Source organism: Scyliorhinus canicula, chromosome 5, assembly GCF_902713615.1.
Source record: "Scyliorhinus canicula chromosome 5, sScyCan1.1, whole genome shotgun sequence".
NCBI lineage: Eukaryota > Metazoa > Chordata > Chondrichthyes > Carcharhiniformes > Scyliorhinidae > Scyliorhinus > Scyliorhinus canicula.
Window position 1 is genome coordinate 204,837,033 of NC_052150.1, and position 23,249 is coordinate 204,860,281.

At 43.9% G+C, this 23,249-nt stretch overlaps 1 protein-coding gene across 4 annotated transcripts in view; it reads left to right on the forward strand.

The window, feature by feature from the left end:
- Positions 1-23,249, forward strand: part of lmbr1 (limb development membrane protein 1) — a 211,626-nt gene that overhangs the window by 10,688 nt on the left and 177,689 nt on the right. For 2 of the 4 annotated variants that reach the window (XM_038798384.1, XM_038798385.1), the window contains exon 2: positions 21,258-21,330. The exons of 1 other annotated variant lie outside the window; for it this stretch is intronic. In XM_038798384.1, coding sequence (XP_038654312.1) covers positions 21,258-21,330 — 73 coding nt within the window. Of the gene's footprint in view, positions 1-21,257; positions 21,331-22,175; positions 22,221-23,249 lie in introns of all 4 variants that reach the window. One more of the 4 variants, XM_038798386.1, reaches the window with a different exon arrangement.

The window sequence follows — 23,249 nt, forward strand, 5'->3', positions numbered from 1 at the left end:
GTCCTGCTGTGGATTCTCCTGAACAGCTCTCCAGCAGATTTAATTGTGAGATCCTGGCCTGTTTGTGTCTCTGGCCCTCTCCTTTATTACAAAATGATCCATTTTCAATGCTGGCAGCTGCAAAATGGAGGAATCTCTGCTCGGTGATTTCGCAACCAGAACATGTGACGTCAGCGTATGGGGCGTGTGGCTGCTCTCCACTGCCGCTTCCTATGGGAGGACACAGTCGTTTGCTTAAAAAAACTGCCCTGGGACAGCATGCTGATGTCAGGAGGAGACAGTCTGCCCCGCTGGGCTCTTTGCCTGCGCACTGCCTGGTCTGGCTGAGGGGCATGCATGCCCGGGATGGCAATTTTGAAAGTCCGTCATGGCCGGTATTGTTAAAAGATAGTCGCGGCTGTTCGGTGTTCCTCCCGCAATCTGGAATGCCACGACCGATCATACCGCGACCCTTCCGACACCCACCGTTGTGACCCTGCTTTGGAGCATTTCCCTCTCTGGAAACTGCTAGAATCAATGTGCGACCCTAAAATGAGCTGCTGACCACCTATCTGCATCATCCATTTCTATAACCTCCCACCACAGCTCATTGCCGAACTCCTCACCCAGGCCTTTGCTATCTCTAGGCTGACATTTCCATTAAAAAAAATAAATTTTGAATACACAAAAATGTTTTTCCCAATTAAAGTACAATTTAATGTGGTCAATCCACCTACCCTTTACATCTTTGGGTTGTGGGAGTGAAACCCACGCAGACATTGGGGGAATGTGCAAACTCTACACAGACAGTGATCCATGGCCGGGATTAGAACCCGGGTCCTCAGCGCCGTAGACTACAGTGCTAACCACTGTGCCCCCGTGTCGCCCACTGGTCTGGCATTTCCAATTTATTGCTGCCCACTTCTCGTATTCTATCCTCTAAACTTGAGGTTATCTAAAATTCCATAGTAGTGTCCTAACTTGTACCAAGCCCCGTTCACCCATCATCCGAATGCTTGCTGACCTAGGCTGACTCCTGGTTAAGCAACACGCAATTTTAAAATTTTTGGTCTTATTTTCATTTTCTCCATTGTCTCTCTGCTTGTCTCTGTAATCTTCTCTAGCGCCACAGCCTTTTGAGGTATATGCGATCTTCCAGCTCTATTTTCTTTACCTCCTTGATTTTAATTGCTCCACCATTGGCAGTTGTGCCTTCAGCTACCTGGACTCTAAACACTGGAATTCCCTTCCTGACCCCTAACCACTGTACCTTGTTAACTTTTAAGATGCCCCTTAAACATTCTACTTTCACCAAGATTTTGGCCATCTGCTTTAATATTCCCCCCTGTGGCTTTGTCAAATTTTGTTATCACACTCTTCTAAAGTTTATTGGGATGTTTTATTATGTTAAAGGTGCTATATAAATACAAGTTGCAGCTAAAGGAGTGAAGAAAGGTGGTGAGGTTTAGGGAGGCAATTCCAAAGTTCAAAACAAAGCCACGAGTGGTGGAGCACTTAACATTGGATGCTCAGGGCTAGAAATGGAGGAGTGTTGATATCTCATTGGAGGAGATTACAGAGATAGAGTGGAGTTGGCTAAGGAGAGAATTGTAAATGAGAATTAAAATTTTGAAATTAAAACATTGCTTGACCAGAAGCCAATGCAGGTCAGTGAGCACAATGGTGATCAGTGAAGAGTTAGAATAGCGGAGATTTGGATGATCTCAAATTTGTGGAGAAAAGGTTGTGCAAAGTCATGTCGAAAGGTACCAAAACATAGGTGAGGATTTCCGTAGTCGATAAGTAAAAGATCATGAAACATGAATTTTATGCATTGGAAGGAATAGTGATATTTGGTCAGATAATCAAAAACCTGGCTAAAGGAGGAAATGGAGGTAAGAGAGGGAGAGATGTCGGGAGTGAATTTCTGAGCTTGGGACCGTGGCATCTGAAGACACGGTCATCCATGGCAATACTCAAGAGGCCATAATTAGATCAGTACAGATATCCCGAGGAAATGGAGGAGGTACTAAATGAGTACTTTGCATCAGTGTTCACCAAAGAAAAGGACTTTGTGGAAGATGATTCTTGGGTAGGGTATGTGGATAGTCTGGGTCATGTTGACATCAAAAAGGAGGAGGTATTGGGTGGTTTAAAAGACATTAAGGTAGATAAGTCTCTTGGGCCGGATTGGATTTACCCCAGAATACTGAGGGAGGCAAGGGAGGAAATTGCTGGTGCCTGACTGACATCTTTGCATCCTCATTGGCTACAGATGAGATCCCAGAGGACTGGAAAGTAGCTAATGTGGTGTGGTACCGCTGTTTAAGAAAATTAGCAGGGATAATCAAGGAAAATATAGGCTGGGGCGCCTCCCATCGGTAGTAGGTAAATTATTGGAGAGAATTCTCGGGGAGAAATCTGCAATTTGGAAACAAATGGACTCATTAGCGATAGACAGCATGGTTTTGTGAAGGGGAGGCCATGCCTCACTAACTTGATTGAGTTTTTTGAGGAGGTGACAAAAGATTTAGAGTACCCAATTCAGTTTTTCCAATTAAGGGGCAATTTAGCGTGGCCAATCCACCTACCCTGCACATCTTTGGGTTGTGGCGGCGAAACCCACGCAAACACGGGGGGGGGGGGGGGGGGGGAGGGAGGGAATGTGCAAACTGCACATGGACAGTGACCCAGAGCCGGGATCGAACCTGGGACCGTGGCGCTGTGAGGCAGCAGTGCGAGGAGGTGACAAAGATGATTGATGAAGGGAGGGCGGTGGATGTAGTTTACATGGACTTCAGTAAAGCCTTTGACAAGGTGCCTCATGGTAGACTGGCACAAAAGGTGAAATCACGCAGGGTCACAGGTGAGGTGGCAAGATGTATACACAACTGGCTTGATCACAGAAGGCAAAGAGTAGCAGTAGAAGGGTGATTTTCTGAATGGAAGGTTGTAATTAGTGGTGTTCAACAGGGATCTGTTGTTTGTAGTGTACATAAACGACCTGGAGGAAAATGTAGCTGGTCTAATTAGTAAGTTCGCGGATGACACCAAGATTGGTGAAGTGGCAGATAGTGTTAAGGATTGTCTGAGGATTCAGCAGGACATAGATTGGAGACTTGGGCAGGGAAATAGCAAATTGGGTTTAATCCAGACAAATGTGAGGTAATGCTTTTTGGTAGGTCCAACCTAAGAGGGGAAATATACCGTAAATGGTAAAACTCTTAGATATATAGAAAGTCAGAGAGTTCTGGGCGTACATGTCCACAGATCTTTGAAGGTGGCAAAACAAGTGGACAAGGTAGTCAAGAAAGCATATGGAATGCTTGCCTTCATTGGACGGGGCATCGAGTATAAAAACTGGCAAGTCATGCTACAGTTGGAAGGCCATACTTGGAATATTGCGCTCAGTTCTTGTCAACACATGACCAGAAGGATGTGGAAAGGGTGCAGAGGAGGTTTACCAGCATGTTGCCTGGCCTGGAGGGTGTTAGTTATGCGGAGAGGCTGAATAGGCTCGGATTGTTTCATTAGAACATTGGAGGTTGAGGGGGAACCTGATGGAGGTCTACAAGATTATGAGAAGCATGGATAAAGTGGATGGGGCAGGTACTCTTTCCCAGGGTGGAGGGGTCATTCACTAAGGGGCATAGTGAGATAAGTTTTAAGATAAGATCTGTGGGGAAAAGTTTAGAGGAGATGCGCGAGGCAGGTTTTTTTACACAGAGGGTGGCGAGTGCCTGGAATGGGTTGCCAGGGTGGTTGTGGAAGCAGATACATGAATGGCGTTCAAAAGGCATCTTGACAAACACATGGACAGGATGGGTATAGAGGGATATGACACTAGGATGTGCTGATGGTTTTGGCCAAGGGTGATATCGTGATTGGTACAGGCTTGGAGGGCCAAATGGCCTGTTCCTGTGCTGTATTGTTCTTTGATCTTTGGAAGGTTTTAGGGCTGGAAGGGGTTATGGAAGGATTTAAAAACGCCGATGAGAATTTTAAAGTCAAGGCATTGCATGACCAGCCAATGTGGGTTAATGCACAGGGGTGATGGGTGAACAGGCCTTGCTGTAAGTTAAGGATATACCGAGGTTAGAATGAGGGATACCTGTCAGGCATATGTTTGAATAGTCGAGTCTAGGGACAACAAAGGCATGACTTTTTAGCAGCAGATGAGCTGAGGTGGATCAAAGTTGGGCAAGTTACAGGAGTTGAAATAGGTGGTCTTGATAATGCCATGCATACAAGGTCACTGGAAGGTTAGTTCTGAACAGACTGGCTTTATATGTCACTGTTGCCAGCAACAGCACTGATAGCTTGGGAACTGAGTTTATGAGGGGACTGAAAATGATAGTTTCAGTCTCCTCGATGTTTAATTGGAGGAATTTTCTGCCCGATCAGTACTGGATGTCTGTCAAGTAGTCTGATAATTGATCAACAATGGAACAGTCATTAGAGGTTCATAAGATATAAGAACACAATTAGGCAATTCGGACCATCGAGTCTGCTCTGCCATTCTATCATAATGATAATCTTTATTAGTGTCACAAGTAGGCTAACATGAACACTGCAATGAAGCTACTGAGAAAATCTCTTAGGCGCCACATTCTGGCTCCTGTTCGGGTACACTGAGGGAGAATTCAGAGTCTCCAATTCACCGAACAAGCACGTCTTTTCGGACTTGTGGGAGGAAACCGGAGCACCCGGAGGAAACCCACGCAGACACAGGGAGAATGTGCAGACTCCGCACAGACAGTTACCCACGCCGGGAATCAAACCTGGGTACCTGGTGCTGTGACTCAACAGTGCTAATCAATGTGCTGCTATCATGCAGCCATATCATGGCTGATATACATAGAAGATAGGAGCAGGAGGAGTCCTCTGGCCCTTCGAACCTGCTCTGCTATTTATCATGATCATGGTTGATCATATGTTCCTCATCTGTTACCTACAATGCGACAGACCAAGGGCTGGATTGCAAAATCAGCCAGAGCATCTCCTCCCTCGAACACATGACAAAGGAGCGGGAGCATGCAATTTAGCCTCCGGAGCCTAAACACCTTCAATGTGATAATGGCTGATTCCATCCTGGCCTCAACTCCACCATGCTGCCCGTTCTCCATGACCCTTCAACCCATTACCAAAATTGTCTAACTCCTTAAATTTACTCACTGTCGCTGCATCCCCGCACTTTGGGATAGCGAATTCCACAGATTCACAACCCTTTGAGAGAAGTAGTTTCTCTCCAAAGAGGTGATGGTGAGATAGAGCTGCCAGTTGTACACATGCATGTGAAACTAATGCTGTGTTTTCAGATGTCGCCGAGAGGTTAGCTGTATAATCTAATGGTAAGTGAATGCAGGTGTGGGGCACTCTTTGGATAATTACTTAAACATAATACATTCCTGACTTGTGCATTGTAGATGTGGACAGGCTTTGGAGGGCCAGGAGATGAGTTACTTGCCACTGGATTCCTAGCCTTTGACTTTCTCTTGTAGTGGTGATAGAAGGAAAATTGATAATTTCACCATTTTGGCGAAGAAGTATTTGTATTCCCATTCCACCGCATATTGTAAGTGTTATAATTACATGTATACCTTGTCAATAAATTTTAAGACCAGTTTGTCTTTGGTCACTCATCTTTGTTTGCAGAGATTGCAGTTAGAATTACAGTTGCAATTGTGGGTTTGTGTTTTAATTGTGGTTTGGCCAACAGAGAGTGGTTAGCAAGTCATGTGTTTAGACGAGGTAATCTGTGCTAATGTGGAGGAGGATGATGCACCCATAGCCTGAGGCTGTTGGTATTTAATATTTACATGTGTACTTTACGTGTGAAATTCATTATTGCTTCAGCTGACTGAGGAAAAGAGTATTTGACGACCTGGATCTCAAACTAGAGACTAAGATCAAAATTTACCATAATAGGAATGATCCCTATGCTCCTTAATACTTTGGAGACTTGGACCACATGCATCAGATACCTTAAAGCACTGAGGACGTACCACCAGCAGTGCATTCATAAAATCCTCCAAATCCAGTGTTAAAAATGACTATACAACAACAACATCCTCTGTCGAACCAACATGCCGTATCGAGGTGGTAACCACTCAAAACCAGTTCAGAACCAGTGGTTCTACTCAGTTAACCACACCGTCCCAAATGCAGCCATTGGAAAAGATCCTGGCAAAGTGCAAAATTGCCCAGGTATACCCTGTTCATCTGGCCACCACCTAATCGGCCAACTTCCATTTTATTAGTGATGGAAGAAATAGTTAACCTTGCTATCAAGCAGCTTACCACCTTCGCCTTCAGTGGCATCTCAGGGTTGTGCTTCCACTAGGTTTAATGGGATCGCAGATGGCTGGTATGTCCAGTGTGGGACCTACAGACTCCGCCATACCTTGGCAGCTTCCCGTACCAGCCTCCCTGGACAGGCGCCGGAATGTGGCGACTAGGGGCTTTTCAGAGTAACTTCATTGAAGCCTACTCGTGACAAGCGATTTTCATTTCATTTTCATTTCAGCTGGTGATGGGCAGATTGGATAGATAAATTGGGCATTTGTGCCCTCTCTAACTCCTTGACTTTGTCTCTGCATGCTCTTCACCAAATATCACGATGTTTGGTTCCTCCTTGCTTTGAGAACTACCCTTTAGTGTTTCTGTGGTGCTACTGGGAGTCTCCTGACACGATAGAATGCCATGTAGAGCAGTTGTTTCGGGAGTTTGGTGTCAGATATAGAAGTGACATGTCCTGCCCGCTGAGCTGGTAGAGTGATTAGCACCTCGATGGTGGGCATATTGGTTTGAGAGAGGATGTTTTTGTATAGTCTTTTGTGCCACTGGATTTGGAGGATCTTGTGAATGCACTGCTGATGGTATGCCCTCTGTGTTTTCAGGTACCTATGTAGGTGGTACAAGTCTCCAAAGCATATAGGAGCATCAGGATCATTCCTCTATGGTAAATTATGACCGTAGTCTCTGCTTTGAGATCCTGGTCATCCATATTTTCCAGGATTTGGCTGTTGATCTTTTCTAAAATAAATTTAAAGTACCCAATTCTTTTCTTTTGCAATTGAGGGACAATTTAGCATGGCCAATCCACCTACTCTGCACATATTTGGGTTGTGGGGGTGAGACCCAGACAGGCACGGCGGCTGTTGATCTTAATTGATGGATGGTGTTGTTTTGCTGTGGGAGTTGATTGGAAGAGGACTTACATTTTTCAGGCCAGTTTTCTCATTTGTCTCGGACAACCAGTTGACCATGACCTGGAGTACCGTTTCTGAGTGAACACGCGCGCACGCACGCACGCACGCACGCACGCACGCACGCACGCACGCACGCACGCACGCACGCACGCACACACACACACACACACACGTCACCTGCATACTTGAGCAGCATACGTTGAACAAGCTTCCCATCTGTTCTGTAAATTATCTCCGTGCCTGTGGCTGATTTGCTGGAGGTGAAGTGTTGTATTGGAAGCTGGCGAAATGAGTTGGTGCAATGATGTAGCTTTGTTTGACTGCAGTCTTCTGGGGATCCGTGGTGGTTTTAAAAAATTTGTTCTTGGGATGTTGGCTGAGCCAGCCTTTGTTGCTCATCCCTAATTGCCCTTGAACTGAGTGGCTTGCTAGGCCATTTCAATGGAGGGCAGTTGAGAGTCAATCGCATCGCTGTGAGTCTCTGGATTCACATGTAGGCCAAACTGGGTTTAGATGGCAGATATCCTTCCCTGAAGGACATTAGTGAACCAGATGGGTTTTTAATGACAATCGACACTGGTTTCATGGTCATCATTCGACTTTTAATTCCAGATTTGTTTTATTGAATTCAAATTTCACAATCTGCCATGGTCACCATGGTGGAATTCAAACCTGGATCCCTGGGTGTCTGGATTACTAGCCCAGTGCCAATGCCATTACACTACTGTTCTGTTGGCAAAGACGATGGCTTAGATGTCATACTGAAGTGGGTGGAGGGTGGTCATAGAATCATAGAACTTACAGTGCAGAAGAGTGCAGTACAGTGCAGAAGGAGACCATTCCGCCCATTGAGTCTGCCCTTGGAAAGGGCACCCTACTTAAACCCACATCTCCACTCTATCCCCCTAACACAGTAACCCCACCTAACCTTTTTGGGCACTAAGGGCAATTTAGCATGGCCAATCCACCTAGCTTGCACATCTTGGACTGGAAGGAAACCGGAGGAAACGCACACAGACACTGGGAGAACGTGCAGACTCTGCACAGACAGTGACCCAAGTTGGGAATCGAACCTGGGACCCTGGAGGTGTGAAGCAACAGTGCTAACCACTGTGCTACCATGCCGCCGTGTCACCAGTGATGAGGATCTTGTGAATGCACTGCTGATGGTATACCCTCAGTGTTTTAAGGTGCCTGATGGAGGTGGTCCGAGTCTCCAAAGCATATAGGAGCGTAGGGATCATCCCTACGGTAAGAACACAATCAAATTTGAGGAAGATACCCCATAAACTTTACAGTACAAAGATGTGCATATTAGGTGGATTGGCCAGGCTGAATAGCTCCTTCGTGTCCAGGGGTGTGCAGGTTGGGTTACAGGGTTATGGGGATAGGGCGGGGAGTGGACCTGGGTAGCGTGCTCTTTCGGAGGATCAGTGCACACTCGATGGGCTGAATGGCGTTCTCCCACACTGTTGGGATTCTATGAAATGTTTGCGGCCGACAGAGTCAAAGACTTTCACGAGATTGAAAAGGCCACATACTGGTGCTGTTCCTTATATTTTTCCTGAATTTGCAAAGCAATACAGATCAATATCTGTGGTCTCTCTTGATGGACGATAATTGCACTGCAAATCTGGAAGGAGCTCTTTGGTCACTGGAAGGAGACTATTGAGGAGGACCCTTGCCATGATCTTCCCAGTGGCAGACTTCAGAGAGACTTCTTGAGTAGTTACTGCAATCGGACCTGTAGTTACTGCAATCGGATCTGTCTCGCTTCTTGAATATAGTCACAATCAGCCTCTCAGATCCCTCAGCCCGCATATTCCCAGATGGCGGGATATGAGGTTTTGCACCTATGCCAGGTCTGTATAGAACATAGAACAGTACAGCACAGAACAGGCCCTTCGGCCCTCGATGTTGTGCCGAGCAATGATCACCCTACTTAAACCCACATACCCGTAACCCAACAATCCCCCCCATTAACCTTACACTACGGGCAATTTAGCATGGCCAATCCACCTAACCCGCACATCTTTGGACTGTGGGAGGAAACCGGAGCACCCGGAGGAAACCCACACACACACGGGGAGGACGTGCAGACTCCACACAGACAGTGACCCAGCCGGGAATCGAACCTGGGACCCTGGAGCTGTGAGGCATTGATGCTAACCACCATGCTACCGTGAATTTGGGCAGAGAGCTTTCGTGTTTTACAGCTATCAAATGACTTCAACTTCTCTCTGGACTGGGGTGGTGCCGAGACTGAGCCAGATTGGTTATTGAGGAATGGAGCTTGCAAAACTCCAAACACAGTGTCCAACATTAGATGTGATTCCGTGATTGTGCAACACGTACAAAACAATCCCGACAGTGATTCTTGGTATCAACAATTAATTTAAGATTCTTAATTGGACTCGCACTGTGCTTGCGTGTGCTTGTGGCTACATATATTCACTCCCAGGGCCTTGTCCTTTGCTAACAGACTTTTGATTTGATTTGATTTATTGTCACATGTACCGAAGTGCAGTGAAAAGTATTTTTCTGCGGCCGAGGAACGTACACAGTACTTACATAGTAGACATAAGAATAATCAACAGAGAACATTGACAAATCGTACATCGACAAAACAATGATTGGTTACAGTGCGGAACAAGGGGCCAAACAAAGCAAACAAAGCAAATACATGAGCAAGAGCAGCATAGGGCGTCATGAATAGACAGAGCATATCCATGCATTGCGCCCTTGTCAATTAAAGAGGCTTGAGGAAGCCATTCTGTTCATTCTCGTGGCAGTGCTCTGACCAGAGTCGAATGTGCTTGTTAAATAAGCTTGGCAGTCTGTTCCCTGGTGCATTCTCTGTGGCAACACCCCTACCAATCAGCACCCTTTGCTCACAAATTGTTGTTCCCTTTGAGATTTGGTAATCTTACTTTTCTCCTGATGAATGTAAGATGCAAAGCTTCAGCAGCGTGGCTTTTTTTTTTGCCCAGCAATACTCAAGTTCTGTACAACCAAGCAACTATTTGTATACCGGAGTTGAAGGTATTCAAAGTCTATTAGTCTTGGGGTTGAGGAATTTGTAAAAATGTTCTCTAATGAGCACTGGTGGCCTTCCTGTCCTTGATGGCCTTCCCTCTATGATTGGCTCTCTGCGGGGTCAGCCCTTGAGTGCTTGGGCTACAGATTGCCTTGACAGATGCTGAAGAAATAGCTCATATAGCTTGTGTCTGCAAATCGTTTGATCTCCTGTGCTGTTGCTACCCACAATTTATGTTTTATGCTGATGTGCGGTTGCCTTCACTTGCCACCACTGCTCTTTTCCTCATGAGATGTGGTTAAGTTTCTAGTTTGCAAAAGCTTTGAGCTTCTGTCCAGTTAGGTCCTTTACCTCTTGGTTGATTTTGTCAAATCAGTCACCATGTTTCCTGGTAGAGAGGCCGTTATGGTGGACTTCGACTAGAAATGAAGTGCTGGAAAAAAACTGAGCAGGTTTGGCAGCATCTATGGATGGAGATAGACTTTTTCTTGGAACTGGAGTCCTCCTGGCTCGCACCATCAACTCAATACAGCATACGCAGTATTTTGCTTTTATTTGTACCATGGGCACACTCTAGTTCCTGATAACTGGAGCTTGTGAGATTGGCAGTCAGACATTGACAGGGAAAGCTGCACTTTAGTTAATTTTCTTGTGACATTGCTTCTCTTTCCTCATGACATTGCTTCTGTTTCCTCCATTGGTTGGGGGCTAGACTGGAGTTGGTAAATCAGATAAGGCAGTGATCGGTCTAGCACTTGTTGGTACCTGTCATGGCACAGGTCATGTGGAAATCTCTGTGGCCCCTTGTTCGAATTATGACATAGTCAAGCAAGTACCAGTGTTTGGATGGTGGGTGTTGCTATGAGGTCTTGTGCTTGTCTTGCTGGTAGAACAAGGTGTTGGTAAAGACCAGGTCACTTTCTATACATTTTGTCAAGAGTTTGAGTTGGCTGTCCCTACTTCTTGCCATTGATGCCTTTCCAGAGTCTCCCATTCTTTCCAACTCTGTTGAAATCTCTGACGAGGATCGATTTGATGTCTGTTTGGACTCTGGATAGGAATTGTTCAAGGCTGTTATAAAATCCCTCCTTGGCCTTGTTTATTGCCTGAAGCATAGGAGAGTATGTCCTGATAGTGGAATGCTGATTCTTCAGTATGGTGAGCAGGTAGTCATGAAGACTCTAATTCCACAGGGCATCGCTAAGGTGTCAGACAAGCTCATTTTTTATGGTGAAGTCCATCCTGTGAAGGCATATTTCTCTTCTGGAAGGCCCTTCCTGAAAAACGTGTATTCACCATCTTGCTCCTTTTGTTGCCCTTTTGCACATACCTTGACATCAAAAGTGAGATACTGAATTCCTGAGCTCTTATGGTGGTGTGACACTCGGGACTGTGTTGGGGTCAGCTCTGGTTTGCTGCTGTTGGAGTTGTCATTAGGGTTTTAAAGTTCCAGGTCCCAGACTTAATTTTGATTGGTGGAAAATGCCTGTGCATGATTTTGTTCTTCAACGTCAATTGCTCTCCAATAATCTGCTCGCTGATTCTCATTTTGGGTTTTGTCAGAACCCACTCTGCTCTTGACTTCATTACAGCCTTGGCCTAAACATTGACGCTAGCTGTATGTCTGAGGTGAAATGGAAGTTACTACTATTGATGTGAAGGTAGCGATTGACTGAAAATGGCACCAAGGAGCATTGGTAAAACTTGAAATCACTGTGGATTGGGGGAAATCTTTCAATGGCTGCAATCATCTGGACCATTGCCAGTCTCTTGGCAACCTCCAGTCATAAAAAATTAATAATTTGGGCATTTATTTTGCGAACATGGGAGAAAAACATGTAATTTTCCGGAAAAAAATGTAAATAATTATCTGAACGTTTTTGTTGATTTGTTATAAAATTATTGCCGATGAAGGTAAAAAAACTGCTTGACAGGGAAATTGGAGGCTGGAGAATGACGAGAATACATCCATTGGGAGTTACCAACTCTGGTACACCTGGCACAAAATAAAGGTGGTCCCTAGGATATCACGATAGGAATAAATTAAAAGCTAAATACTGTGGGTGCTGGAAATCTGAAATAAAAACTGAGTTGACGTTTCAAGTCCGTGTGACTCTTCTTTGGAACGGAGTTTGCTTTTCTTGTCAATAAATCTTTTACTTTTAATGTTTTTAAATCCAAAAATATTACTGGACTTACTGTTGGGATCACTAAGTTTTCTTCTTGTTTTCAGAATGCAAAAAAAAGACAATGAGTAAGCCAAGTTTCCCCCAGGATTTGGATTGCTCAGCGATTGTCATCTGCTGTAGTCATAACTCTTGTGGTTTCTCGAGCAGGGGCAGTGTCAATCATGCAATATCTAAAAGGCCAAGTACCAATCGAGTAAAAGATGGAAATTTCCACATTTTAAATTTGGTTTCTTCAAAAAGTCAAATTTTGCAAACAAAATAAATTCATAGGGAGGAGGGAAAACATTTAGGGTAAGAAATAATATGGCCATGTATCTTGTGGTCAGTGACTGTGGGTGGTGGATAGAGAAAGGTGAAGAGTACAGATTCTTGAAGGCAGTTTGAAAGGGGTGGTCATGGCAGTGATGGATGGTGAGAAGAGCAATGGGGTGGAGGAGACACATTAATCATTGGCCTCATTTTACCTCTCGTCTGTAGTGTAAGGGCCTGGCGCATAAAAGGTTAATGTGGGACTGAGTACAGTCTTGGCCACATGTATGACAGCACATGATCTGCACCTCGGGGTCGATGTAATGTTGACCGAGCCATGAGGAGAAGCAAACGTGGGGAAAGCTCCTAGCTTTGGACCCTTACTGGTACTTATGCATATAGTTTCTATTAGTTAATAAGTATTTAACTGAGGCTATGAATACCTTACGCCTGACTGAATGATAATCAACATCTTGCAACATGAAGCAGGGGTGAGCTAAAATGTCATATTCCCGAACAACACAAGATATGAAAATATTAAAATACGGCAATATTCAGAAATTGCCATTTAAATCACGAGAAAGCTGATTCCTGAGTCATCGCCTGAACACGTGGTGGCTGAGCTCACCCCGAAGAAAGGAAAAATAACAGCAGCAGAGTAGTAAGCTTCAAAAACCCAGCAAAAGCTGGGATTCAACGCTTGCAAGACCCGAGAGCATTGTGCTAAAGCAGGGAAGACTAACCAGTTGATACAGGCAGCCATTGTAGAAAAAATACAAATGCTGAGATGGTAAATGCCAAAACCGGCGAGCTTGGAAAAAGCACGGTGGCTCCATCTTGGATTTTCAGTAACTTCTTAAAGGGAGTCTGCAATTTAAAAATTTTAACCATGTATCAGAAAATCCCTCTTGCGGCTCACTTTGGACTTCTCCAAGGCCCAGGTAAATCACAAATTGGGGACTTTGGTAAAGATTTCTTGTTTGTACGATTGCTTTGGGTCTAGATAAAAAGACAGAAGCTGAACAAGTTAATACACTGCTTTATTCCGTTTGACCGTTAACCAGACAAGGAATCGGTGAATTGTGGTGCAGTTTTAAAATCATTTGCTTATTTTAACCTTGGAAGTAGCAAAATCCATGCAAGGGCTAAATCTAATAAAGCTGCCAAACAGCCATGAGAACCTGCCAAGTCCTTCATTATTGAATTGCACAGAATGACTGAAGGCTATGATTATGGCGACCTGAAATCTGAGTTAATCTGGAATAGAATAGCTGTCGGAGTGGTGGATGACACACACTCAAACATGCTTCAAGTTAAAAAAAATCATCTAACCTTTGAGAAAGCATTCCACATTGTCAGGCAACCTGAAATTTGTTTGTAGCACAGATCTATACATGGAGGGCAGCTCCCTGGTCACACAACCACCTACATTATGCTCCAGGATGGTCCCAGTCCCAAAACTGAACAGGTCCACTCAATAAAGCCGGTGAAGTACACCCAATGTCCTGAGTGGATGAAAGCCTGACTAAACTGTGGAAGAGCACAGTGTTGTCAAAATTCAGCACCAACAGAAGCTTTTGGGAACATCCTTTAGACGAAGGGTCCAGGTTGCTGACCGCATTCGTTACCTGCTTTGGCAGGCCCTGCTTAGTTGTCTGTCATTTGGAGTCATCTTGACACCGGAAATATTTCAACGTACAATGTCGGTCATTGTCATGTGGACAATATTTTGATTGACAGCAGAACAGTGGAGGAACATGGCAAAAGACTTGCAGCAGTCTTAGAATGGTTGCAGAAAACAGGGCCGGTGTTGAATGAGTAATCCAAGCTCTCCCAAGACACCAATTTGGTTCGAGGGACACATAGTCAGCAATAATGCATCACTGCAGGACCAGGGAAAGCAAAATCTAATAGCGTGTTACCAACCTAGTATCTATCCTGGACCTCCTGGAGATTCCTGAGGATGGTGAATCAGCTGACAGAATTCTTATCAAATCTGGCACAGGTCAAGCAACCTTCATAGAATTTACAGTGCAGAAGGAGTCCATCGAGTCTACACCGACCCTTGAAAGAGCACCTGACTTAAGCCCACACCTCCACCTTGTTTCTGTAACCCAACTAACCTTTGGACACTACAGGCAATTTAACATGGCCAATTTACCTAACGCACACATCTTTGTACTGTGGGAGGAAACCAGAGCACCTGGAGAAAACTCACGCAGACATGGAGAACGTGCAGACTCTGCACAGACGGTGACCCAAGCTGGGAATTGAACCCGGGTCCCTGGCACTGTGAAGCAACAGTGCTAACCACTGCTACTGTGCCACCCTTAATCGTCTGGGAAATCTACTTGAGACCAGACATGGTGCTCGGCATATCAAGCATTCACTCTGATTAATGTCGGTCTGAGTCGACACCCTGGTCCACTATGTCCCTGCCCACCTCCATAGTAGCGGATGCTTCACCCACAAACCTTGGAGTGGTCCTTTTTCAAGAGCACTTGGATGGAAATCACGAATGGTGTTTTATGCTTCCAGAGGACTGTGCGACACAGATGAGGTACACGGTGTTTCGAAATGAGGAAAATTAAGGTACAAAATTAAAATTGGATAAAATAAAGGGGATGAAAGAGGATTGATAAGTGCAGTTGTCTGAAAAGGTATTTGATATGTGAATTGACATACCAGAGAGAAATGCAAGTGTTTACTTAGGTGACTTGGGGAAAATAATGTGGCGTAGAAGACGTGACTTTATAGTGGAGAGATGTATTCATAGCGCAAAACTGAAAAAAGTGACACAGTAGAAGTAGCTACCATGATAGCCACACCCAGCTGCAGAAAGCCGCACCCAGCTGCAGAAAGCAGTCTCGTCCGAAAACCAGTTATTACGAAAGGGCAGCTGGTTAAAATCTTAAAAGTCATGCTGAGAAGATTATGCCTTCGCTGAAACTGAGGATGGTTTTCCCAAACGTGGACAAATAATCTGTGCATGGTAATTATCTGCTGGACTCAGCTCAGTTATATAATGTTGGGGGTGTTTGGGGAAAGTGGGTGTCTGAGTTCAGAAAACGCATGGAGTTGGGAACATAGTGGTAACTTCATGAGATACTGTATGTGTACAGCCATTAGTGGGTTAAGTGTACTATTGTATAGTGTTGTTATAGTCCTTGTCTTGTGTATCCTTGCAAGTTAAATATTCTTTTTATTAATCTAATTAATTGATTAAATGACTGGACTGGTTCTTTCAGGTTTTGCATATCTTTTCTCACTATATCAAATTGAAAATGTACACCAAAAGGAACCAGTGTTTCAAATTATCCTTCTGGATCTTGGTATACCCTTTCATTTAACATCAGCAGGGTTCTTAACTGCTGTAATCGAAAGGAAATCCTCGCAGTCATGTGGGCATGCAAGAAACTTTCAGATTGCACCTTTGGCCTAATGGTCACAATTGAAAGTGACCATGAGCCACTGGTCTCCATGCTAGATGAGTAGAAGCTTGCAAAGATGCCTTCCAGAATCACTGCCTGTGTCTCATGAGGTTCACCTGAGAGATGCTATTAGTCCAAGGTTAAAACCAAATGCACTTTCCAAGGCAACAGTCGACTTTCTGACCAAACAGGGTATCAATCGCATCGATGAGCTTGAAGCATGCTCCACATGGATGCTCCACCTGCTGGCGATTGCAAATTTTTCCAGGAGCAAATCCAAGATGAGGGGTTGTGTCTGCAAACACTATTGAATAATGGTGTTGTCGTGATGATGATGTAATACATGGGTTAAACTGGGATAGTAATACATGGCTTAAACTGGGATAACTTTGTAAATATGTGAGATAAAGAAATGGGGAGGGGGCTGGGTGTGGTATTTGGAAGAGGTGTGTACAGGTCTGACATACAGGGTTAATGTGGGGCTGAGTCCAGAACTGCCCACACATTGATGTAATGGATAATATGACCAGCATCAAGGGATCATGTTGTGTTGGACAGGACAGTGTGTAGAAGCAAACATAGAGACAGCCCAAAGCTTCGGCTTTTACTGTATCCGTATATATAGTGTCCAATAATTAGTAAACACTTACTGTTGGAATACCTAAGATTATGGATAACTGAAGAACTACACCCAGTGCCTTATATTCTCTGAAGCCTGTGATGGTTCTTTTCCATGTTACACCTCTCAGTACTTGCCATCCAAAAGGATAGAAAAAAAGGCAGAAAAAAAGTTGAGGAAGATGGAATATAGATGGAAAGGAAGAGAGAAGAACAATATTACCAAGAATGAGGCTCACGGGAGTTACCTAATTCTTCATCTTATGTGCCGGGATCGAACCCGGGTCCCTCTTGGGCATGTATTTCTGTTCACACAACCGTGTCAAACTTACTCGCCATTTTTCTATTGTGCCATTTTTTACCGTTAGAAAAGCACAGTAGCACAGTGGTTAGCGCTGTTGCTTTGCAGCATCAGGGTCCCAGGTTCGATTCCCGCTTGGGTCACTGTCTGTGCGGAATCTGCACGTTCTCCCTGTGTCTGTGTGGGTTTCCTCTGGGTGCTCCGGTTTCCTCCCACAAGTCCCGAAATACGTGCTTTTTAGGTGAATTGGACATTCTGAATTCTCCCTCTGTGTACCCGAACAGGTGCCAGAATGTGGTGACTAGGGGCTTTTCACAGTAACTTCATTGCAGTGTTAATGTAAGCCTACTTGTGACAATAATAAAGATTATTATTATTATTCCTTTTTTATAGCAGTAATGGAAAAAGCACAGTATCAATGGTGTCCTATTGCTGTGTATTTAGAGGCACTCATCATAAGGGTGCACTGCACTCCTATCACTCAAAACGCTTTGGGGTCATTTACACCTCCCATCTTCCTCCAAATAAAATTTCTAATGTCTAAAGTAAGACTTGGGGGAAAAAAAAATCAATTATAAAATGTTCCACAATGACCTGTTAAAGATTTGTCTCTTGTATTTTTTTGGCGTTGCTCTTTTTGCCTGAGGTTATGATAGCTCGTCTGTTCTCACACCTGTACCCAAGTTAATTTCATCAGCTTGAATATTTATTTTTAAAATTAGTTCTTTGCACCTGTTTTTATCAGATAAAAATATGTTGCCAAAGTCAATGTGAAAGAGGAGGCAGTTGGGATGTTCTGATGCAATGTATTCTTTTAAACTGGATTTAAAACAAAATTGTTACGGAAATGTGCAAACTGGAACCTAGAAGTTGGATGCAGATCAGAGACATAAAGGTTACAACATTGTTTGGAATTTGTAGAAATATATTGCAGTGCAAGTGTCTCGAGTTGTTTTAAACACACACCATGATCAATGCCATTTACTAGAATGTTGGCCGACCCAGTGTATAAGATGATCCAATTTTTCCAGCCTCAAAAGTTGTGTTTTTCATCTACTCAGTGTATAAGTTGACCCACCTCTTTCAGCCACAATATGCTATTCTTGTATTATTGATCCGGCGAGATAGGCTGCATTGCATAGAAGCACATTAATGTAAAACACACCTCTACAGAGCAGACTTCGTATGGTGAATGACAAAATGTTGCTCGTTGTGCTTTCTCTTTAATTGCGCTGGTTTAATAACCTTTGCTCTAGAGTCGCCAGGTATCTTTCTGATACCACCACGAGGTTCAAAGCCAAGTGCTGATCAATAACTTAATACACCAGTTAGTAAGTTTCAATTCAATACACATTTATTATACACACAGTCAATCACTACTCATGCATAAACTCTACTTACTAAACTATCACTGCTACTAAAAGCCTATAATTAGCTTTCGAATGGCCCACCAGGTCAGAGGAACAATGGTCTTTGTCCGGTTCTGAATCTGCTGGCTTCAAACTGGTACGGAATAGTAGCTAGGAGCGTCTATCTCGTAGCGTGCGTTGACTTGAGACTTAATAGGTTGATGTAGCTGCTAGGCAGGTCTCTCCTCCCTGAGAGTCACGGTCAAGAGTTCTTTGAGAGCTGTCAAGAGAGCGAACTGAACTTGGGGACTCTATTTTATAGTCCCCAGGGGTTTTGCGCCCTTTTGGGCGGTCCCTGGACTTGGTCCCAATTAATTGGACTATGTCCCAATCGTTTTGGGGGCCTCACGGTAGCATGGTGGTTAGCATCAATGCTTCACAGCTCCAGGGTCCCAGGTTCGATTCCCGGCTGGGTCACTGTCTGTGTGGAGTCTGCACGTCCTCCCCGTGTGTGCGTGGGTTTCCTCCGGGTGCTCCGGTTTCCTCCCACAGTCCAAAGATGTGCGGGTTAGGTGGATTGGCCATGCTAAATTGCCCGTAGTGTAAGGTTAATGTTGGGATACGGGTTACGTGGGTTTAAGTAGGGTGATCATTGCTCGGCACAACATCGAGGGCCGAAGGGCCTGTTCTGTGCTGTACTGTTCTATGTTCTATGTTTTTATCGATTTCTCCAATACTGGAGTTGTTCCCTGATCGTTGGGCTGCCTTTGTCCATGCTCCGGCTGGCGCCGGGGAGTCTGTCTTGGTCCCGATTGATTCAATGTTTCTAATTGTTTCTGGGGATCGCTCATTAGTATGTAGATGGCTATTGGTTTTGGTTCTGTCTGGGTCCTGCAAATCTTAATACACAGGAAACCTTGCACCTGCTTGTGTTCCCTGTAGCTGGCCAATTTTCCCTGCACTCTTTGCGGGCATCCATTTTGGAATCGGGACGTGGTCACCCCAGGTGGCTACAAAAATAAATGAGTATTTCGACAACATAAAGAAGTATGAAGCTGGTTTCAAACTGAAAGTCATAACGTTTGCTAACTTGCCAATTAATTGTGCTGCAGCAAGGAATTTCAGTGTTAATAAAAAACTGTTGTGAGAATGGACGCAGAAGGAATCCACCTTGGAAAAAGAAATTTGCCTAAGACCAAATGTGGCAGGAGAACTGGGACCAGCCACCAGCTTAATCTTGAGAAGGATCTATTGGAATGGGTCCATGAAAATAGTCAGTGATTGTGCCATCACCAGAATGCAATGCACACTTGAGTGGGCCAAATCAAACTCTTCCAGCCCAAATTTGAGAGAAACACCTAGCTGCTTTATGGAATGAAAATGTCTGGTGTTGCAGCAGACCAAGATTGCTAAGAGACTTCCAAAAGACATTGGTGCCAAAATGACCAGTTTCCAGTGATTCTTCATTAGACGGGAAAAAATACGAGCACCCATGATACATTGGCAACATGGATGGGCTTCTCATGAATTTTGATATGCCCAGGGTTGAACTGTGGAGTGAAATGGTTCCAAAGCCGTTCCACCGAAAAACACAGCACACGAGACAACAAGATTCATGCTGGTACTAACCTGCATGGCCGACAAAAGTAAAGCCTGCAGTAATTTTCAAACATCAAACCATGCTGTTCCAGTTCCCTGTAGGAGTATCTCCATGTCAGCAGTTGGATGGATGAGAATAGAGTAAAGTTATTGATAATGTGTAGAATGGGCATCTCGATGACCTCCATAAAGCTCATTAGTGTGAAACATGTTCAGATCTCATAGCCAATGAGCTAATGAGCCACTTGCGCCAATGAGATAATGGGCCACCTGCGAGGAAACAACACATTGCAGAGTCTGACATCTGTTCGACCTTTTGGATGTCTGCCTCAAATGGAATAGATGGATGGCTGACTGAGGTAAAGCTTAAAAGAGTGGAAATATATGTGCTCCCCACTTCAAGTTGTGGGAACTTATTCATCCACAAACGATCATTGGATTGTTCAATAAATGTGAATATTCCGTGGATGGAGAGGAAGATTATTTGTTATGGAGGGTTGATTCTGAAACTGAGAGCGCCCCACATCTGATCCAAAGTGGGGAATGTTCCCTTTGTTGATGCCATAGCCAAAGTGACACAATGAAGTCAATGACCACTTTGCATTCAATGCTGAAGACAATACATTTGTGTTTTAAAACGCTCAATGTGATAGGTATCTTTGTATAATTAATTTATTCAATAAACTATGCCACATTAATTTAGTATGAATTGCCGGTGTTCTATTTTCACATCTCAAAATGGACAACCAGCCACACCCACATTTTATACTCTGCATACAAATATTTTTGCAACGATGTTTAGAGGCTTGAGGAGGACACTGACACCATAGTACACAGTAGCACGGTAGAACAAGTGGATAGCACTGTGGCTTCACAGCTCCAGGGTCCCAGGTTCAATTCCCTGCTGGGACACAATCTGTGCGGAGTCTGCACGTTCTCTCCGTGGGTTTCCTCCAGGTGCTCCGGTGTCCTCCCATGGTCCAAAGACGTGCAGGTTAGGTGGATTGGCGATGCTAAATTGCCCTTGGTGACCAAAAATGTTAGGAGGGGTGTTTGGGTTACGGGGATAGGGTGGAAGTGAGGGCTTAAGTGAGTCGGTGCAGACTCGATGGGCCGAATGGCCTCCTTCTGCACTGCATGTTCTATGTTCATGTACATGAAATACAACGCCATAGTACATGAAATAAGATATGAGCCATTTTTAGTAGCAATTAGAAGAATAAAGTTACTGGACTTAATACTGGTTACTGCTCCAAAATTTGTCTGAATGTTATTTTGTTCTGTTTTCTTTCAGATTTGTTTCCTTTTATTTGCTATTCTGTACACCATCTCCTACTTCATTATCACCAAATACAAGAGGAAACCAGGTTAGTATAGATTTGTATTTTGTGCGAATTTGAACGTTGAAGTTGCAGTTGTTGGAAAGACTGGGAAAGCAAAAGGTGAGCCACTCGCCACAGAACACACAGAACACACCACCTTTGACCTGACTTGCTCAGATTTGCAGGTGGGATTGTCAAAGAGATTGTCAAAGAGGTGGTTAGAATCACTATTGTTGGAGATGGTCATTATATGGCATTTGCGAACTGCAGAAATTATTTGACGCTCATCAGCCCAAGCTGGAATGTTGTCCTAATCTTGCTGCAGCCTCCTTCTGCTCAAGCCCCTCCTCTATGTTGTCTTTGCCTTCAGTTTGACTTCTTTAATGCCCATTGCTGGGCCTCTGAACTCCACTTTGCACAAAATCTACTACTTTATTTTATTACGTTACATTCATTCTTTTTTTCATTTGTTCCCTGCACATTGCCTGTTACAATAATTATTATTATAATAGTGACTGCTCTTTAAAACTAATTCCCTGACTATGGCTGACTCGTTATGCCCTGAGAGCTTGGTCAGCAATTCAATAAATTAATGTCTTGTTTCTTTTTGCCCAGCTCTACTCAATGGTTCCTGGTTTCTTTCTTGCCCACAGAAATGTGACCCTGCAGGCCAAAGTACTGAATGAATATGCTGCTTCATGTGTTGTCTTAATGCATTATCCATCCCCAATGCCTTTATAGCTTTCAACATGGTTTAACACACTTTTTCATTATTTTTTTCACATGTTTCCATGGCATGGTCTTCCATTCCTACATGGTGCACATTAGATATAACTGCATCTCTCTTTGTTTTCCTTCCATGATCTAATGGTCACCTTCATTGTTCCAAGGTACCATCTTCGATCTGTTCTGATGAAACCTCACAGACTTGAAAGGTGAACCTCTATTTTTCTCTCCACAAATGCTCTCTCGAGTTGCTGGTTATTTACAGCATTATTTGTTTTATTGCAGCTTCTGTGTACCTCTGATAAACTTATGACTGCAAATGCACTCTATTTCATCATTGATATGACTCAGGAGATTGTTGAGTGCAAAAGCACTTTTTCCAGCTCTTCAATAACAAGGCTGAAGCTATTATTTTCTGTTTCTACCAGAAAGTTTGCACATGACACACTGACCTGTATTGTCTTGTGCAGGTGGAATCCAAAATTGTGCGTTCTCTGTGTCCTGTTTGAAGAATTTCAAACCTAACATCAAATCCATGTACAAGGCTGCTAAGTCAACCTCCCCACCTAGGAACAATAGGAACAAAGGAATTAGGAGCAGAAGTAGGCAATTCAGCCCTGAGAGCCTGCTCCACCATTCAATCAGATCATGGCTGATCTCTTCTCAAATCCACCCCCAACTTTTGCCTACCTCCCTTTAATCCGTTTATTAACATCAAAAATACATCTATCTCTTTCTTGAAAACCATTTAATGACTCAGATTTCACCACATTAAGGGGCAGCGTGTTCCACAGTTCTCCTTCATCTGAACTGCCGCTGAAACCCTCCTCTGTCTTCATTACCTCAGCTTTGCTTCTTTAGTACTCATTATAGGACTCTGTGTTCCACATTATTCAAAATCTGTGACTTTTATGTTGTGCTTATCTGTCATCACCGGTCTTGTTCTTTTCCATTTGTTCCTTGCATGCTGTCTAGTTGATGTCCTTGAAGCCAGCCACTATCCTACTAACAAAAGTCCCATTATGAAATCATAAGTTGGTGATTGCAATAGACCTGAGAATAGGCAAAGGGTCCTAGCTGCACTATTTATTTGGCACAAACACAAAAACCTGAAAATCGAAGAAAAAATTACCACAAACATATTATGCTGGGTAACCCCAGAAGATTTTACTTACTGATTAGGTAGTTCTTGTAGTGCAATCGACATATAAAGCATGACTTGGTTGTGTTTTAGCAGT